Below are 19,048 nucleotides of genomic sequence, written 5' to 3'. Positions count from 1 at the left end.
AGCAATAAGGGATGGAGCCAGGCAATGATGGCTTACACCTTTAGTCCCAGCACTCAGGCAGCAGAGGCAGGCAGATCTCTGAGTTAAGAGATCAGTCTGGTCTACAGAAGTGAGTTCCAAGACAGCCAAGACTATACAGAGAAACCTCATGTCAAAAAAACAAACAAACAAAATGAAAGATGAGGCACAAATGCAAGAGCCTGTAACTATTAAAAATTATATATCGTTATAACTAGTATTATAAGTATAATAACATATTACTATAACTACTTAAATCTTTCTAGTAGCTACATTTTTATAAAGTAAAAACAGGTTGTAACTTAATATAGCCAAATGTTATTCAATAAATAAATGAATATGGTAACATTCTTTAATACTAAATCTGAAAGTCAATATGTATGTAACACTTACATAACATGTCAATTCAAACTAACCACAGATCAAGTACTCAATAGTTTATAGTTATATCTGGCTAGTGGCATCTGTATTGAAAAGTCCAGGTTACAAACAAGGCTAAAAGTACTAGCTTAGCCGGGCAGTGGTGGTGCATGCCTTTAATCCCAGCACTTGGGAGGCAGAGGCAGGCAGATTTCTGAGTTCGAGGCCAGCCTGGTCTACAGAGTGAGTTCCAGGACAGCCAGGACTACACAGAGAAACCCTGTCTCTAAAAACCAAAAAAAAAAAAAAAGAAGAAGAAGAAAATTTTAGCCTCCGTCAGAAGAAAAATTATGAACTAGTCTCAAGCCCTTAAAGGACACTGTGTGTGTGTGTGTGTGTGTGTGTGTGTGTGTGTGTGTGTGTGTGAAAACATATAAGGCAATGAAATGGTGCAGCAGTAAAGGCACTGGCCTGACAACCTGGTGGTACACACCTTTGATCCCAGTACTGGGGAGGCAGAAGCAGGCAGATATTGTCTGTTTCCAAGATTTACCATGCCAGACAAAAACTTTATTTTCTGGTTTCTTCCCTCAACACTTGGTAAATCTATAAATCTATTAATCTATTTCCTGACTAAGAATGCTTATTCTAGATATTTCGTATATATAGAATTATATAATACTCTCCCTTTATATCTGGTTCTTTATTAAGCATGATGTTTTGAAGGTTCATCTATGGTCAGCTACTGATGTCAGTCAGGCCTTTCTAGCTCTTGGTTCTCTATGAACAATGGCATAGTAGGTACCAAACTGACTTCTTTCTAGCAGAAGCTGCTAAGCACAATTACAGCAAACAGCTCAATAGAATTTAAATCTCTGAGTTTAAGTATCAGTATTATTTACACCCTCAACTGTTCCAATGTACTTGAACAAATAAATACATATTATTTTCATACATGGGAACATGATTTTTGTAGAGTCCTTCTTCATGTCAAGACAAGTTTATTTCTAGTCTTTTTTTTTTTTTTTTTTGGTTTTTTCGAGACAGGTTTTCTCTGTGTAGCCCTGGCTGTCCTAGAATTCACTCTGTAGACCAGGCTGGCCTCAAACTCAGAAATCTGCCTATCTCTGCCTCCCAAGTGCTGGGATTAAAGGCGTGTGCCACCACCGCCTGGCTATTTCTAGTCTTAAAAAATATTTAAGGTCTGGAGAGATGAGGAAGAGCTTGGGCAGCTCTTCTACAGGCCCCAGACTCAGTCCTCAGCACTAACATGGCAGCTCCCAACCATGTGTAACTCCAGTTCCAGGGAACCCAACGCATTCTTGTGGTCTCTAGAGGCACCAGGCACATAGGTGGTATACTGACATACACACAGGCAAAACACCCATCCACACACATAAAAGTTTAAATATAAATACTTAAAAAATAAAAGGTAAAAAATACCATAATAATCATCATATGATGAGATCATAGCTTCAGGTTAGCAGCACACCTAAAAAATAAGCAGAGCTAAATAATAACTTGTTTCTGGTTGTTTCTGTGTTGGCCAAAGAGAAGACACTACTTTGTCCTTCACAAAACCTTACACAGTACCTAGTCTACACTAGGCAACAACAAAAGTTCACAAGCAAGAAAGAATAGATGGGTAATTCTGTAGACCTCTTAACTACCTAAAGTCTACATTTTTTAAATATTGATATTTGAAATCTAAAATTGACTATTTTGTGTCTCAGGTTTGTCAGTCTCTGAGGACTCAAATTTAAGCAGAAATTGGCAGGTTGTGAACATACTGAAGGGTCATTATGCTGCGTGCGTCTCTGACAGCTGCACAGACCACACCGCACAGAGCTCCCCCTAGAGAGCACACATGCTGTTAATACAGTCATCAGTTTCTACCTGTACACACTGCTCTATCTCTTCAAGATGCTCAATACCCTGGAAAAACAAAAAACAAAAAAACAAAGCTGGGCGGTGGTGGTGCACGCCTTTAATCCCAGCACTTGGGAGGCAGAGGCAGGCGGATTTCTGAGTTCGAGGCCAGCCTGGTCTACATAGTGAGTTCCAGGACAGCGCAGGCTATACAGAGAAACCCTGGCGGGGGGGGGGGGACCTTGATATTCACTGGACAGTGATGGCACACATGTTTGATCCCAGAACTTGAGAGGCAAATGGATCTCTATGAGTTTGAGACCAGAATGATCTACAGAGTGAGTTCTAGAAGAGCCGGGGCTACACAGAGAAAACCCTGTCTAGAAAAATACAAGAAGAAAAAAAAGACATACCAAAAAACCCTCGATATTCAAATAACCAAATAAAGAGCACAGGCACACACACACTCAACACTGGATTTAAGTTTGGTATATATGTATTACCTACCTTCTTTCAATCTTCTGTTTTCTTGAGACAGGGTCTTACTCTTAGGCCAGCAGGCTAGCCAGGAATTTCCAAAAGTAGCTTAGACTTGCCTCAAACTTGAAGCAATCCTTCTTCTGCCTAAGCTTCTCAAATACTAAGATTACAGTCATTGCTCAGCATTCCTGACGTCATTCAATAATTTCAGGTGATTCTAAGAGCACGAGTAGGACTTGAACTATGTCTTAAGCATGTAAGGGCCGTCGCTGCCATGCCTGACAGCCCAGCAGGAACCCCCAGGACTCCAGGAGAGAAGAGACGTGTGCCAAAAGTCCTCCAACGCATGTCACACTCACACACACTATAACACGTACCAAAAGTCCTCCAATGCATGTCACACACACACACAGAGACTCTAACTTAAAATTTTACAAAGAATTAGTGTGGTTAATTAATGGGAACAAGAACTTTTTATATAAACAAGCAGCAATATCTCCCATGTCAGAAGCATAATCAATACATCAAATGGAGGGGGCTGGTTGTTTTATTGTCTTATTTGTTTTTTGTTTGTTTTTTTTAAGATTATTTATTTATTTATTTATTTATTTATTTATTATGAGTACACTGTAGCTGTCTCCAGACACCCATATGAGGGCATCAGATCTCATTGCAGATGGTTGTGAGCCACCATGTGGTTGCTGGGATTTGAACTCATGACCTCTAGAAGAGCAGTCAGTGCTCTTAACTGCTGAGCCATCTCACCAGCCCTTGTCTTATTTGTAATATTATAAACTGAGAGTATAAGCTAAAACAGCCTGTAAATATGCACAAAAAAGAATTTTAAAACTGAGCCTGGCTGGAGAGATGACTCAGCACCTAAGAGGACCAGCTGCTCTTCCAGAGGTCCTGAGTTCAATTCCCAGCAACCACATGGAGGCTCACAACCATCTGTAATGAGTTCTGATGCTCTTTTCTGGCCTGCAGGTGTACATGCAGGTAGAGCACTCAGCAAATAAATCTTTTTAAAAAAATTTAAAACTATGACTTTCAGGGATAAACAGTACATACAGTTCAGTGTAGAGCACACATCTAGCACACAGAACACTCGAGATCCAATCTCAAGAACAAAAACAAAAATAAGCTTTCAATGGCATTGATGAAGAGCCAGGCCATCCCTGGGTTGAAAGCATGCCTGTCATTTATACGAGTTAACAGCTGCCTGAGAAATGGAATGTAAGAATACAACAAACACTGGGAAAAGTCTAACAATTCATAGAAATTATGATGAAAGGGAAAAAAAAGAAACAACACAACAGCAGTGAAAGTTCCTTTCCTTCAATGTCACTGTGAAGCTAAATTTCAGAAAAGCAGAACTTGAGCAGGCCAGCTCCAGCTGCTGCCTCCACACTCATCTGTCAGCATTACTATGCACCAGGTCCTCAGATAAGACTTCACATTCACATCTTAGTTAATCCTCACTGAGATAGAGTTTTCTGAAGCATGTGAAGCTCAACAATTTCCCCAACATGTTTTAGCTAATAAATGCTTGAGCCACATAATACCAGCCCTAAAATAAATATCTAATCAACTATAAGCTACTGATAAGAAGGTCAGCTATAACTTTAAGACATAAAAACAAAAACATGGGCTAGAGAGTTGGCTCAGTGGTTAAGAGCACTGATTGCTCTTTCAGAGGTCCTGAGTTCAATTCCCAGCAACCACATGGTGGCTCATAACCATCTGTAATGAGATCCAACGCTCTCTTCTGGTGTGTATGAAGACAGCTACCCCATACTCATAAAAATAAATAAATCTTAAAAAAAAAAAAAAACCAAACAAACAAAAACATGTCATGCCTGAGAATTCCATTCAACTGATACCTTTTTAGAAAATTTAATTAAAATACTGAGATGGACAAACTGGAAAAATGGGATTATTTCTATCCTGCAGGGAAACTCCTTTAGATAATTCAAAATAGCTTCAGGAAGTTCCTGAAACTGACTAGATTCAGAGTCATTCTCAGACAATCCAAGCTGAAATGAATGCTATGGCAGACAAGAACAGCTGAGGGGGAGGGGGGATGTTGGGGGAGGGGGGTTGGGGGGGAGCAGAAACCAGCCCAGCTGCCTGGAAGAGCTTTAGAATAAGTCACCTGGAAAGGACACTCTCCACCCTGTTGAGCCTCCCCGAGGTTCCCGGCTTCTGTGAGCTGTCAACCATGCAGGGGTAGGCTTTGGTGATGCAGTTGTCTTTGAGTTATTTCTGTTCCTGTAAATAACTTCTCATCCATATCCCTGTAACAATTCCAATAAAACACACTGAATCACCGTTTGACTTTGGTGGTTGTAGAGACTCTGTTAATCACCTGTCAATAAAAAGCCTGTAGCCAATGAGGTGGGACATCCCACAGAGAGAGAGGAATTCTGAGACAAGAGTGAGGCACTGGAGGCTCACCCCAAACCAAGAAGCCGGTCACATGAAACTGAGACAAGGTGACCAATCATGTGGCAGGACTCAGACTGGAATAAATGGATAATTCACTTCTACAAGCCAGCTGGGGAACAAGCCAACATTTTTGGCCTTTATTCATTAAAGTCTAGGCATTTAATCATGAAATATTAAGTCTCAGAGACATTATTTCTGAGTACAAAGAGGCCAGGTGAAAAAGCTCCTAGTTACAGGTGGTGGCTATACATTAGTCTGTCCTGGGCTCCCTATCTGGGATGAATAAGACATGTGTTGTGTCTGTCACAGCCCAACACATGGAGCTAAGTGTAATGGTCCACACCTGCAGTCTCAGCCCTCTAGAAGCAAAAGCAGGCTAACAAAAGTAGCTTGCACATAGTTAGCATTCTCAAGGCTCTGGGTTTGATGCCAAGCACTGACTAAAAAAAAAGGAAGCATTAAGATGTAAAATTTTTCCCAGCACTCAGAAGGTAAAGGCAGGCAGACCTCATGAGTTCAAGGCCAGCTATGGCAATGTAGAGAGACCCTGACTCAAAATATAAACAAATTTAGTTAGTTAAGTTAGTTTTTAGAACGTTGTAAAACTTTTAATTTACTAGACATTTTTCTTCAGCTAGTTACAGAAAGCTCTAATAAAGTCAAACAAACACTAAATCACCCTTTTAAAATAAAAAGTGCACTTCAGGTAGTGGTGGCACACACCTTTAATCCCAGCACTTGGCAGGCAGAGGCAGCCAGATCTCTGTGAGTTCAAGGGCAGCCTGGTTTACATAGTGAGTTCCAGGACAGCCAAGGCTACACAGAGGAACCCTGTCTTGGAGGGAGGAGGGTGTGTCATATTCCTGCTTAGAAACAAGGATATATCAACTGAGTCTTCCCTCAGTTTTTAAGTCTTGTGAGCAAAGAATTCTGTCCATGTAGACAAAATACAGTACGTTGACCTCCCCATACATACCTTTATGCTTGATAAACAGACATTGAGCCAGTTAAGCCTGAGTTTCCTGGACTTGGCCACATGTCCTAACTCACTCTACTAGCCTTATGTGTGACATACAAATGCACCAGGCTACTTGACAACTTCAATTACCTTCTCTATCTGGAAGTATAACAAACCCAAAAAGAAAAAAGTTCAGCATCTTTACTTTTGTTCTCACCTATTACAGGAATTCCAAATAAATACCCAGAGTATTTCTCACATATTTATTCTCAAAACCATCCTCCAGAGACAGTTGAGATGGCTCAGTGAACAAGCCTGGCAACCTGAGTTCAACCCTTAAACCTACAAAAAGGTGGAAGGAGAACATGGGATCCACAGGGCTCTTCTACATGTACACATGTGCTATGGTACACACATGTCTGTTCGTCTAACCTTTCTTCACACTATGTGAAAATGTGCTTCTGTATTTTTCATTGTTAATACTGTACCAGCAAAGAGCTAAGTGCTAGAAGAATTTTAGTACTGTCATTTCTATGGCCCATCACCAGGTTTTCAAATTTTGTAAATATTCGGCCTTCTTCACCTGCCTAAAGGCAAGCCGAAGATTCAGAGATTGTCTCACTATTGATTGGTTGTAATAAAGATCTGACAGCCAATAGCATGAGCGGGAAGGAGGAGGGCGGAACTTCTGGGCAGAGGAGTGACACAAGGAGAGGAAAGCAATCCTGGGAGATTCAGAAGGAACAGAAAGGGACAGACATGGCAGGTCATAAGCTAGAATAGTTGGTTAAATTTGATTGGTAGCTGGGAGACTGCCCCAGCAAAATGCCTAAGCTTTAACCTATATTAGACGTCTCCATATGCCGGGCAGTGGTGGTGCACGCCTTTAATCCCAGCACTTGAGAAGCAGAGGCAGGCGGACTTCTGAGTTCGAGGCCAGCCAGGGCTACACACAGAGAAATCCTGTCTCGAAACACACACACACCCACACACACACACACACACACACACACACAAAAGTCTCCATATCTTATTTATACCTCAGGCAGATCCACAAAAAGTCTCAAATACATGTCCACATACATCATATACATGCAAATAATAAAATATTTAGTTTTTTACTGTAAAATTCATCCTCAACTTCAAGCTCTGTCTTTTCACCATCAAATCATGGGTGAGCCTCCTACTATGTTACACCTGAAGACACATCTTTCTTCTTTCACATCATGTTACATAATCGTTTATTAAAGCTACAATTTTTTTTATTTATTTATTTATTTATTTTTTTTGGTTTTTTTGAGACAGGGTTTCTCTGTGTAGCCCTGGCTGTCCTGGAACTCACTCTGTAGACCAGGCTGGCCTCGAACTCAGAAATCCACCTGCCTCTGCCTCCCAAGTGCTGGGATTAAAGGCGTGCGCCAGCACCGCCCAACCTGAATTTATCTTTGACATGACAAAATATCTATACTAGGTCAAAGATATCAACTCATCATTTCAGCACCGATTCAGAGTCACAATCTACATCCTCATGTCTACACCAGTGCCTTATAAAGTTTTCCCTTAAACAAATAAAAGACAGAAAACAATTACCCACCAAAAGGTCAGCTCCATACTAATTCTCATTACAGATGTAGAACACAGAACGAGACAGTCCTTCAGGAATCCTAATAATGAACTTGCAGGACCATCAAGAGGAAAATCAACAAAGAAAGCCCAGATTAGGGCCAGTTTCGCCAGTTTTAGAACATTTTTCAGAACACAGCTGCAAGTGTTGGAAGACTACAAAGAACAATGAACAAGTTCTTAACCGGCATTGTCTGCAGCCCTCAAAGGGTGAATGAGCCACGGCGATGTAAGCTTGGCTGCCGTGTACCGAGCAGTAATAACCTGCAGACTGCAGAGCAGGGAAGGGTCTCAAGGACAGTTAGTTACAGTAATAGGCAGTTAGGGTGCAAACAGTAAACAGAGTAATCAAGTGCAGGAATAAGCGATGGGACAGTCCATCCTGAGAAAACTGAAGAGACCAAAGCCAACAAAGTCTACCTGCAAACACAAAATTAACTGACATGTTTATGAGGAAGGACTATCATACCACCATGGTGATCAGGAATTGCCAAGGTCATTTCTGACTGGCATCTTGAGCGTTACATATAAACATAAAAGAAAAATGATTGTAATGTAGCAAAACAGGAAGGGTTTGAGCAGTGGTAAGCACCTCAGGCACTTTGTATTGTTAAAGCTTGCTAAAAATCACTGTGAAGGGCACCATGGGGCTCACAAGTTCAGTGGCTAAATAGTACCAAAAAAAAAAAAAATCTATTTAGCAGCACAGATTTCATAAAGATTTTTGTTTTTTTGTTTTGTTTTGTTTTGTTTTTCGAGACAGGGTTTCTCTGTATAGCCCTGGCTGTACTGGAACTCACTCTGTAGACCAGGCTGGCCTCGAACTCAGAAATCTGCCTGTCCCTGCCTCCCAAGTGCTGGGATTAAAGGCGTGCGCCACCACCGCCCGGCGATAAAGATATTTTAATACAAAAAAAAAGTGACAAGAGATAATTTAAAGGTCTATCCTGGGCTGGGGAGAAGTTCAGTAAGTCAAATGCTTGCCATGCAAATGTGAGGACTACAGTTCGGATCCCCTGCACCCAAGTAAATGCCAGGTGAGCAAGGAGGCCTGCCTGAAATTTCAGAACGCTTTAAGAAAACAGGGGATTCCCCCAAGCTAGACTACCCATTATCAGTAATCTCTGTGTTTAATTGAGACCCTGCCTCCGTGAATAAGGTAGAAAGTGATAGGAGGGCCTCCAAAACTACGTGCACACACACGGGCACCCACACATGCAAATATGTATGCACAGGCCCACACATTACACACACACACACACACACACACACACAAAAGGTGTATAGTTTAGATTATATAAGCTTCACCTAAAAGAAACATATTATACATGTTATTTCTACTTTCTACTTTAGCAGGGACTACAGAGTGAAAATTCTGTCTCAAAATTTCTGTCACTAGACTAGGTATGATGGTGCACTTTTAATTCTAGCACAGAAACAGGCAAAATCCCTGAGTTCAAGGCCAGCCTGACTGATCTACATAGCAAGTTCCAGGACAGCCAGGGCTCCACAGGGAGGCCTTGTCTCAAACTTAAAAAAAAAAAAAGTAAAGAAAGGAAAAAGAACAAACTTGGCTTACAAGGGTTTTGAAAAGAAAATTGATATTATAGTGTGTGTAGATTCACACACACACACACACAGAGGACAACTAGCAAGAGTCAGTTTTCACCTTCTACCATGTGGGTTCTGGAGATGGAACTGAGGTCATCAAGACACAGAGCACCTGCTGAGTCATCTCATTGACCACCTCACGTGTTTTAAAGAAAAAGCTCACCAAGTGTGGTGGTGCACGTTGTTAATCGGGAGGCAGAAGCAGAAAGACGTCAGTCTGTGAGTTCCAGGACAGCCTGGTCACATAGTGAGCTCAGAAGTTCAACCTAGGCCTAGGCCAAGACAAAGAGGAAACAAAGAGACAAAGACAGGGAGAGAGTGAGAGAGTAGGGGGTGGTGTTTGGTCAAGAGCATAGGTCATCTCCCTCCTGGCAGCAGAGAGGGAGAGGGAGAGAACGTATATATAATAATAACACAAGGCAGCTGGGAAACATCCGAGTCAGACTTCAGACTGAACATACAACCTAGTTTGCTTCTTCATAAAAACACGGCTAAAACACTGATAGTTTTGCTGGGACTGGTAAGATAGCTCAATTGTCAAGTGCTTGCAGTACAAACCCAGGGGCCTGAATTCACATCCTCATTTCCCACAGAAAAAGCTGGGCACAAAGCAGCAGGAAGCTGTAATCCCAGCACTGGAGATTGAAACGGGAGGATCCCTGGGGCTTGCTAGCCAGCCTAGCTGATTAGGAAGCTCCAGATTCTTTGTTTTGTTTTGTTTTGTTTTGTTTTTCGAGACAAGGTTTCTCTGTGTAGCCCTGGCTGTCCTGGAACTCACTCTGTAGACCAGGCTGGCCTCGAACTCAGAAATCCTCCTGCCTCTGCCTCCCAAGTGCTGGGATTAAAGGCATGCACCACTACTGCCCGGCCATGATATTCTAAAATACAGGGAAAGTTGAAAACTTTTGCCTGAAATGAGATTATAGGGTAAATCTGGACATTAGTAACTCCTACTTATAAACTCTGGTCTTCCTTCTGATTAGCTGTCTTTCTCTTAACCATGAACAGAGAAACAAGAGACTGTCAGGCAGTCATGAGAAGACCCACTAACAATCAAGCACTAATACCAAGTTGAAAGTTAACTTGGAGGAAGCAAACTAAGCAAAGAAAACAAAGCTTAATGAAATCTTTACCTTCCTGAGACAGACCGGACAAAACAAGATATCTACAAAACAAGACAAGAGATGGATGAGCAAACGACTGAGGAGAGGAAGCTGAACCTTCTAGCTTACAAATGGGAATATATATATATATATGGCCAAGGAAGCAACTATTTTGGCCCAATCACAAAAGCCCAGAAAGACTAAGGACCTGAATCACCCCAGGTCAGTGGTAAAGACACAAAGACATTGAGACTGTATAGGGGAACAGCTAGGCTTTCTAGGATCCCATTCCTAACCTCTCATAAGTTATTCCTGGAAACACTAACGTGGAGTAACTCCAGACCAAGCAGAGTGAAGTTCAAGGCTGACAGCCAAGGGATTAAGCAGAAGTGTTTTTAGCAAACAGCAGCCACCCACTGACCACTTCCTCTGCCCAGCTTTCAGAAACTGGCAACCAGATGTATCTGGTCCCGTATCCACGGGACATGCATTCTAAGACATCAGTAGCTCCCCAGAAGCTCCCACAGCCCCTTCCCTGGAAATTCATCAGTGTGGCTGCTGTGCATGCTGAAGTGCTACAGAAAAACTATCACAACTCCTTTATCCTTCCTCACGATTTTACAGACTGAAGATTTTTCTTAGCAACATCCATACCACACAACTTCTTTATTGTTAAGTCAACAATAGTCACTGTTTCACTTCAAAGGAACAATTAACAGCCCCACTTTTGGCAAGTACAAAAGGAAGTACTCTTCCACTGGGGGCCATTATTAGTAAAATAAGGGACACTTCAGCACAAGCAGGGAGATGGCAGAGCAGTCCATCTGAAAACCCCAACAGTTACTGAGTAACTAACGGTATACAGCCTAGATATGCTGGACAAAGGAGTAGTTAGCATCCCACTTGGATGGTGTTCAGCTACTCCAAATGGCATGTAACAATAGAAAAGAAAGTTAAGGAAAAACTAAGCATAATTCGTAAAAGAGGCGATTCACAAAAGATTAATACAAAAATGGCTAATATTCTCAAACTCAATCACACAAAATAAAGTCACACACTGATAAAGTACTGTACCACCACCCAAATAGTAGCATTTTTTGAAGAAGATAAGCATCATCAGTAAGTATGGAATAACTGGAGTTTCACTGACTACTAGATGGCACAACCATCTTGAGAAAAGGCCCAACAGAACCTAAAGCCAGAAATTTAAAAAAAAAAAAAAAAAAGAATAATCTACCAGAAATAGTGGCAATATACTGCAAGGAGGTCGACAGCAGGAGTATGAGGACAGCCTGGGCTACATAGCAAAACTCTGACCCAGAAACAAAACCAAACAAAAAAAGTAATTCCACTCCTCCGAGATATATATCCCAACCTAGTAAGTCCTTGTTGGCTTGTGTTGGTTCACTTAAAACTCATTACCTGGGCTGGAGAAATGGCTCAGTGGTTAAGAGCACCAACTGCTCTTCGAGAGGTCCTGAGTTCAATTCCCAGCAACCACATGGTGGCTCACAACCATCTGAATGGCATCAGATCCCATTCTCTTCTGGAGTGCCTGAAGACAGCTCCAGTGTACTTATATAATAAATAAATAAAAATTAAAAAAAAACTCATTACCTAAAAACTGAAAATTGTGATCTTCTACTCCAGGTAGACCTGAATAAATTTTCTAATATTTCCTTGACACTTAAAACTCATTACCTAAAAACTTAAAATTGTGATCTTCTACTCCAGATAAACTTGAATAAATTTTCTAATATTTCCTTGACACAAACTTATCATAGAAAGCGAACATTTTCTGTTTTACAGAAAGCAAAGTTCTGGAACACGGAGAAATTGTTACTAAGAAAAGAAAAAAAAAACACCGTGCAAAGATAAAAACTACTCTTGTTCCTCTAACTTCAGGAAGCCTCTGGAATGAATACATTCTCTCGGCGGAAAAAAAGAGGTTATTATTCTCCAAAGAAACCCGCTTGTTGCTCTTCAAAATCCCCTCCAGCAGAAACAGGACAGCGAGGGAACTGGTCCAGAACTTTTGCTTAACTCTCTGGTGAAAGGATCTCAGGTCGGAGTCAGCAGCGCAGACGCCACCACCGCAATCCGACCCACCGGAAACCCGCGGTTAATCAGGCTAGCCCCGTTAGGCGAAGGGCGACCCTGTGCTCGGGAGCTCGGTGCGCCGTCGCTCCGCACACCTGGCTCGCCCGTCACCTGCCGGCGGCCGCCGCCACGCGCTGCCGCCTCAGGCCGAATACAGACGTCAACTTTCCGAGCAGGGCGCGGCGGACCGCGGTGTCCTCGAGGACAGGCCCTGAGGCCAGGCAAGCGCGGGGATCGCAGGCCCCGACGGGCTCGCGCTGCAAGCTCGGCGGTCCGGGTCGGCGGCGCGGCCCTCGGCGGCGCCCGCGCCCTCCCTCGCCGCAGCCCGGCCTGGCGCGGCGCCCCTCACCTTGGAAACCTGAGGTGGACTCCGCCGTCAACATGAACTTCCCATCCAGCCGGCGGCCCCGCCGCCGCCGCCTCCCAGCGCCTCGGCCCGGCTCGGCCTCGGAGGCCGCGTCCCCCACGTTCCCTGGCGCGCGCCTCTCGCTCGGGAACCCGGAGATGCCCGCGACCCTGTACCGCCGGCGACTCGGGAGGACCCCGCGAAGCCCCGCGCCCGCCAGCTCCGCCCGGCTCCGGACCGGCCGCTTCAGGAAAGCCCAGGGCGCAGGCGCGGACAGGGCCTTAAAGAGCCCCGGCCGGCCTCTACCGCAGAATGGGTTCGAGCAGGTTAGGGCCCCGGCTGCGCCGGCGAAGCCGAAGCAAAGTAGAAGGGATTGGACGGAGGGGAGCGGAGGCGGGGAGATCCCTCTCGGTCCTCCGCCCCTCTTCCCAAGCGCCCAGCCCTCGGCCCCGCAAACTGCTGACTTCCAGTCGCTTGAGCCGTCCCTCGCCAGTCAGGGCAGCACAAGACACGCCCCCTCGGAGCCCCCGGGGCGAGCATCGGCGGCGGGCTGCCCGGCCTGGGGCGCGCACAGCGGACGCGCCCCTTTGCTAGGGCAGCTCCAGGTCCCACTCCCAAAAACTTAACATTCATCAAATGGCTCTCGGCGGTGGTAAAACAGGTCTTCCACCAAGCAGTCCTCTGGACACCGTGGGTTTATTCGGAGTCCGACAGAGGGTGGGCAATTATCCAACATCAACCAAGAAATTCTTAGAAGGAAATTACTTAGTTCGGGACAAAAACAGCCTATTCATTTGGGTCCTGTCTCAGGAAGAGCAAAAGGCAATATAAATCACTTTTTGTTACACACTTAAAAGTGACGAAAAGGATAGTAATTATCATCACTCAGTCAGAAAAGCTCCAAAATTGTTTACTAATCTGATATTACTGAGTTTGACATATTTGTTAAGACCTGTCCAGAAAATTTTCCACTATCATAAGCACTTCTAGAAAAGACTATTTTTCAACAAGATTAGGATATAAGAAATGGGAAGTAAAACCATGTCCTCCACCCAGCTTTGAGATTTTCAAAATAGTCTGAGGCAATTTTTTTTTTGCATAACTTTAGGCCGGGTTTTTAATGACAATGTAACAGCTTCATTGTACTAAGCAGTGGTGGTGCACCCCTTTAATCCCTGCACTTGAGTGACAGAGGCAGGCAGATCTCTGAGTTCAGGGCCAACCTGGTCTAAAAAGCGAGTTTCAGGAGAGCCAAGGTAACACAGAGACACACACCACCCCTGTCTCAAAATACAAACAAACAAAACACTTCATCCTAATTTAATGCATCTACCATAGCAAAAATAAATAAATAAAATGTAGAATCCATCTCTCCAATTTATATGCAAATTCTTTGCTTTTATTTTTTGCTAAAGTTTCCTTGACTCTGTCTCATCTTCATCACCAGTCACCTTAGTTAAAATTACCCTGACCTGCAGGTAGAGTGTAAGGACGCTGACCTAACCTGTTAATTTATCCACGTCCTCTCCTACCCTTCTCCAAATCTCACACCACAGGAAGAATGTTTGTTCAAATACTGTATCATGTGACCTTGTCACTGTCCAGTGTTTCATTCTCTTGGGAAAAAAAAAAAAAGCCTCTAACCAAGCCCTTCAGGGCTAGGCACCTTGCCTACCTCTCTGGCTTTCCTCTCCCATGTTGATTCTCCTCTTTCTCCAGCCACACCTAATCTCTCTGACCCCTTTCCTCCCTCACAAGAGTTTTTGCAAACTTCTAATACCTGGGAAGTTTTCCTGGCCTCACCTTCTTAACTGGGCCTTAGTCTCTGGCTCTGAGAAATGTCTCTTGATGACCCGCCTATGTTAACCCTGCTAATCACTTTCCAGGACACTGTAGTTATAGGATTCTTGGGAATTTTTAATCTCTCTCTAACATCTGGCCCCATAAAGCCAGGAGCTTGGGTTTACTTGATTCATAGTCATATACTTACATTCATTCAAGAAACTTGAGAATCATAGGTACCTGACTCAAACAGCATACGGCTCGAAGGTTACTGACAGCGCAGGTAAATGTCACGCTTTGACATTTAGAGTCAGAACCTAAGAAGAGCACTAGTTATTATAAAAATAGATTTTAAATTACTTTAGTGTCTGAAGATTCTTTGGGTAATGTTTAATTAAAACAGAGTGCTCAAACGTCCCCGTTAAGAAGCATAGATAAAGATAGCCACGGATGCCCACATAACTATGAACACTGGTTGTTTTATAAGTGGAAGACAGGGTAACTAAGAGTGAAGCATTTCCAGAGATAGGAAGACGATTTTTTTAAATGAATATCCAAAGGCTTAAAGTAGTATTCTTTTCCCTTGAAAGTACGTGAATGAACTACCAATTTGGAAATAAATAATACCAGGGTATACAGTATATGATTCTATATGTGCGAAATTCCAGAAGAGGCTAAACGGAATGTGGTGAAAATGGTCGTGGAGGGGCTGGAGGGATAGCTTGTTGTGCTCAGCATGTAACAGTGAAATTATTTTGAAATACCTGCTCTCAAAATAATAGTCCTGAGGAGGCCATTAGCTCTGGCCTGCCAGCATTACCCCTGACTAATGTCTTTTTCTCACTTACCCCAAGAGTGTCAGTTTATTTGGTAAAAGAGCTTACACTTTAATGCCCTACTTTAATTGCTAATTCTAGCACTCACAAGAGCTCGGTCAGTGGCGTAAGTGATGTTCCACTGTGTGAATTCTACTGTGACACCATCTCTGCTCCTGCCGCTCTGCTGCTTACTCTCTAAAGTCTAGGTGCTAGTCTACACCTTTCCGTGGAAGACATGGAGGACCTGTAGCAGTGGACAGTAGCTCAAAGGCCACTTTTATTTATAGTCAATTCTGTGTTCTATCCTGTAGACCCTTAGCATGGAGTTAGGTCACTACGCAGGAAGGAAACGCCTCTGAATCTGCCAAAGGTTAAGTCACAGAAAACCATGATGTTAACTGCCAAAGGTGTTCAAGCCAGCCACATGAGTCCCACTGGTCCCCAAAGGAAAACACGGGAGGCGTTCTTCAGAGAGGTCAAGTCACTCCAGATACAGAGGTGTAGCTTGTCAGCCACCTTCACCCTGAGCAGCTGGAATTTTAGCTTAAACAAGAATGGCACTTATTTCTATTCTAGGATCACACTGTCTAATTCGGGGGCCACAAAAGCCACTAGCCACATGCTTATATCTCAACAGTTTCAGCTTCTCAGTCACACACATTCCAAGTTCAGTAGCAGGACCTGTGGCTAGGAGACCACAGACAGAGCATTGCCATCTGTCTGTCGGAGGTTATACTGGTGGCACTGTTCCAGGAGGAAGAGGAAGGTACTCCACCGAGGGTTCCAGATAATAGTTAAAACTTTTTGTTATGGAAAAAAACGAACGCTTACAAAGAAATAGTTACATCACACCTCATTAGGCATTTTACTCACCACAATAGGAATCTAAGACACTCAGCACAAAAGCTGGGCCTCTCCACTTACCAGGGTACTAAAAATGGCTTCACTCTCAGCACTTTTCCTTCACTGAGTCCACTGACTGTAAGAGCATCACCTTAGGAAAGAACATTGCTTCACAGCGCACATGCTTGTAATCTCTTGATCCTCCTGTGGAGGTACAGACTAGACCACCATGAATGTGCAGATGAGCTGTAGCTGCAGAGTTTAGACACTGTTTTCGCAAGTATCTGTCCATGTGGTCTGTGTGCCTGTTCACGTATATATGTGTATATATGTTCACGTATGCCTGTGTATATGAGTGTGCACGTGTGTGGATGCATGTGGAGGCCTGAGGCTGATTACTGAGAGGCCTCCTCAACCACCCTCTGCCTAATTAATTGAACCCAGGACTCTCTGATACAGCTCCTCCTCCTCCGGCTTGCTTCCAGCCGTGTCTGGGCCTTCTGGGACCTAGAATTATAGACAAGCTGCCTAGCCACTCAGTTCTAAGAATCTGCACATCAGTCTTCACGTTTGAGGGTAAGAACATTGCTTGCTGAGCTATAGCCCACCCACCACCTTATTTCTATCTTTAAACTCTATCAAAACAAATAACTTTTGAAATTGTGCTGCAAAATGGGACATCAGTACAAGACACCACCTGATAAAAGAAGTCTGTTTATTTCTTGGCTTTCTTAACTAACTGTTTTAAAGCAAGATAAACATTGATGCAACTAGAATTAGCCATTTCACTTAAACTACTCAATTTTCTGAGCACTCATATCTTCCACATTTTGTACAGCACATGACTATAGGCTGTAATCTAAAATGTTCAGTGTACTTGGCAAAAGTATACTTAACCTCCTCACATCGCAGTCTTCTCATCCATAAAACAGTCAGTAATACCTACGTAAGCACTGAACTGATAATTAAGTAGAACATATATGCAAAGTATATAAACACCCAGCAGGAGGTAGTTATTGCAATTGCTATTTTCCAAAGTCAAAAAGAACCAGTGCAAATATTAACAAGACTCTAAACCAGGAAAAAAATAATCCTGACTCCACCGCCTGCTAGTTGTTTGGACAGTAATCTTGTACAGTTCTGTTTCTTCATCAGCCAGCTGAAGCTAAGAGTCTAGCCAGACAGAGGGCTCAGTGGATAAAACCACTAGCCGTCCAAGCCTGGGAGCCTGCATTCTGTCTCTGACACCCACATAAAAAGACAGAAACATGACACTCCACTTCTGCTCTGAGACGAAAGAAAAGCAGAGCCAGAAGCAGCCAGAAGGCTCACCCATCAGCTTGCTTGGAATGCACAGCAGCACAAACAAGGGATTCTGCCTCAAGGAGGAAGGACAAAAAAGCTGTCCTTCGACCCCCAGATGTGCACTGTGGCACTCATGCACCTGCATTTAGACATTCACAAACACGCTATACACAAAATAAAAAGCCTGAGAAGCAAATAGTTAAGTCCACCCACTGTGACAGATGTGTGGAGAGATATGCTTCTCCTTCACATGAAATGGTCTATATCTGTCAAGCCAGAGACAGACTTTATTCCATGTAAATTATCTTTTTCCTTATTTCCACCCAAACAAAAACCACTGTTGCTTTTTATTATTTTCAAGTAGAAGCATATGTAACCCAGATTGGCCCCAAACTTGCAATTGAACTGGTATAACCTTAATGAATGAATCCCCTGCCTCCATTTCCCAGGGAGAACCCACCATGCCTGATAACCTTACAGTAAAATTAACTTCAGTTGTCAATGGCCTGTATTCCTAAGCACAAGGAGCAACTAAGGAAAGAAACAACTGTCAACATTGCTACCAGCTAGAATGTGTGAACAAATATTATGGTAATCATATTCCTTGCCTAATTTTTATCTCCATGTGAGAAATTAGAAACCTAAACAGACTAAGTAGCTCTCAATCTATTAAATAAGTAAAATAAATCCCAGCAGCCAATAACAGCAGGGAAAGAAACTATTGAAGTATGAAAGCTAATTGTTAAAACACTCATCTTGAAGGTGTGGAAATAAACCTTCCACTTTATATAACTCCGGGTTGCTCACACGAATGGCCACAGAACAATGAGATAATGTTCTTAAAATAAAACCAAAGACATATTCACAAACAGCTGCTGTGCTTTAAAGATGAAGCAAGGTACATAAATCCTAATTCAGGAAAAGTTAAAACTCCCTACTGCAATAATTGCATCTCGATCAGCATTATAGAAAAAAAATCAAACTGCATTTGTAGCCGTTTACCTGTCTCCTATTAGGGTTCCTAAAGGCAGCAGTCGTTCCGTGGGTGACCATGCTGAGAGGCGGAGACTAGGAGACTGGGGATGTGAATTGAGTTTACAGCTGACTCATAGGCAGTGTTTACAGCAATGCCAGCCTCTGGGCTCCACCCATTCAACACCCTTTCAGTCCCAGCCCCTAGCTCTGTTAGGTAGTAACTTTAAGGGAGGCTGGGAATGTGGGGAATTAGGAAAACTGAAGCAATGCCTTTTGAGTATCCAGGCATACGAATAGATGTTGGTTGCCTCTGTTCCCCATTCCCCTCCTCCCTCTTTCCTTTTTCCCTCCTTTTTGACTTCTGTCAGAATGAACTTGACTGAGGCACCAATTTTGACAGACTGGCTAG

General features: G+C 43.2%; 1 protein-coding gene and 1 long non-coding RNA gene across 6 annotated transcripts in view; both read right to left on the bottom strand.

The window, feature by feature from the left end:
- The window catches only part of LOC114633745, a 10,820-nt gene extending 5,829 nt beyond the window's left edge, over positions 1–4,991 (bottom strand). The window contains exon 1 of the long non-coding RNA XR_003713234.1: positions 4,883–4,991. This is a non-coding gene — a long non-coding RNA (uncharacterized LOC114633745). The remainder of the gene's footprint in view (positions 1–4,882) is intronic.
- Evi5 (ecotropic viral integration site 5) overlaps positions 1–18,718 on the bottom strand; it is a 150,910-nt gene extending 132,192 nt beyond the window's left edge. For 4 of the 5 annotated variants that reach the window (XR_003713233.1, XM_028782374.1, XM_028782377.1 and 1 more), the window contains exon 1: positions 18,667–18,718. Coding sequence is in view for 3 of the 5 variants with exons in the window: in XM_028782374.1 (XP_028638207.1) it covers positions 18,667–18,717 (51 nt within the window). In the remaining 2 variants the exon portion in view is untranslated. Of the gene's footprint in view, positions 1–12,919; positions 13,014–18,666 lie in introns of those variants that run through there. The other variant, XM_028782375.1, reaches the window with a different exon arrangement.
- Positions 18,719–19,048: the final 330 nt, after the last annotated feature.

Source organism: Grammomys surdaster, unplaced genomic scaffold (genome assembly GCF_004785775.1).
Source record: "Grammomys surdaster isolate TR1022 unplaced genomic scaffold, NIH_TR_1.0 751, whole genome shotgun sequence".
NCBI lineage: Eukaryota > Metazoa > Chordata > Mammalia > Rodentia > Muridae > Grammomys > Grammomys surdaster.
Note: the sequence above shows the minus strand (reverse complement) of the source record. Positions and strands in the feature narration are given on the sequence as shown.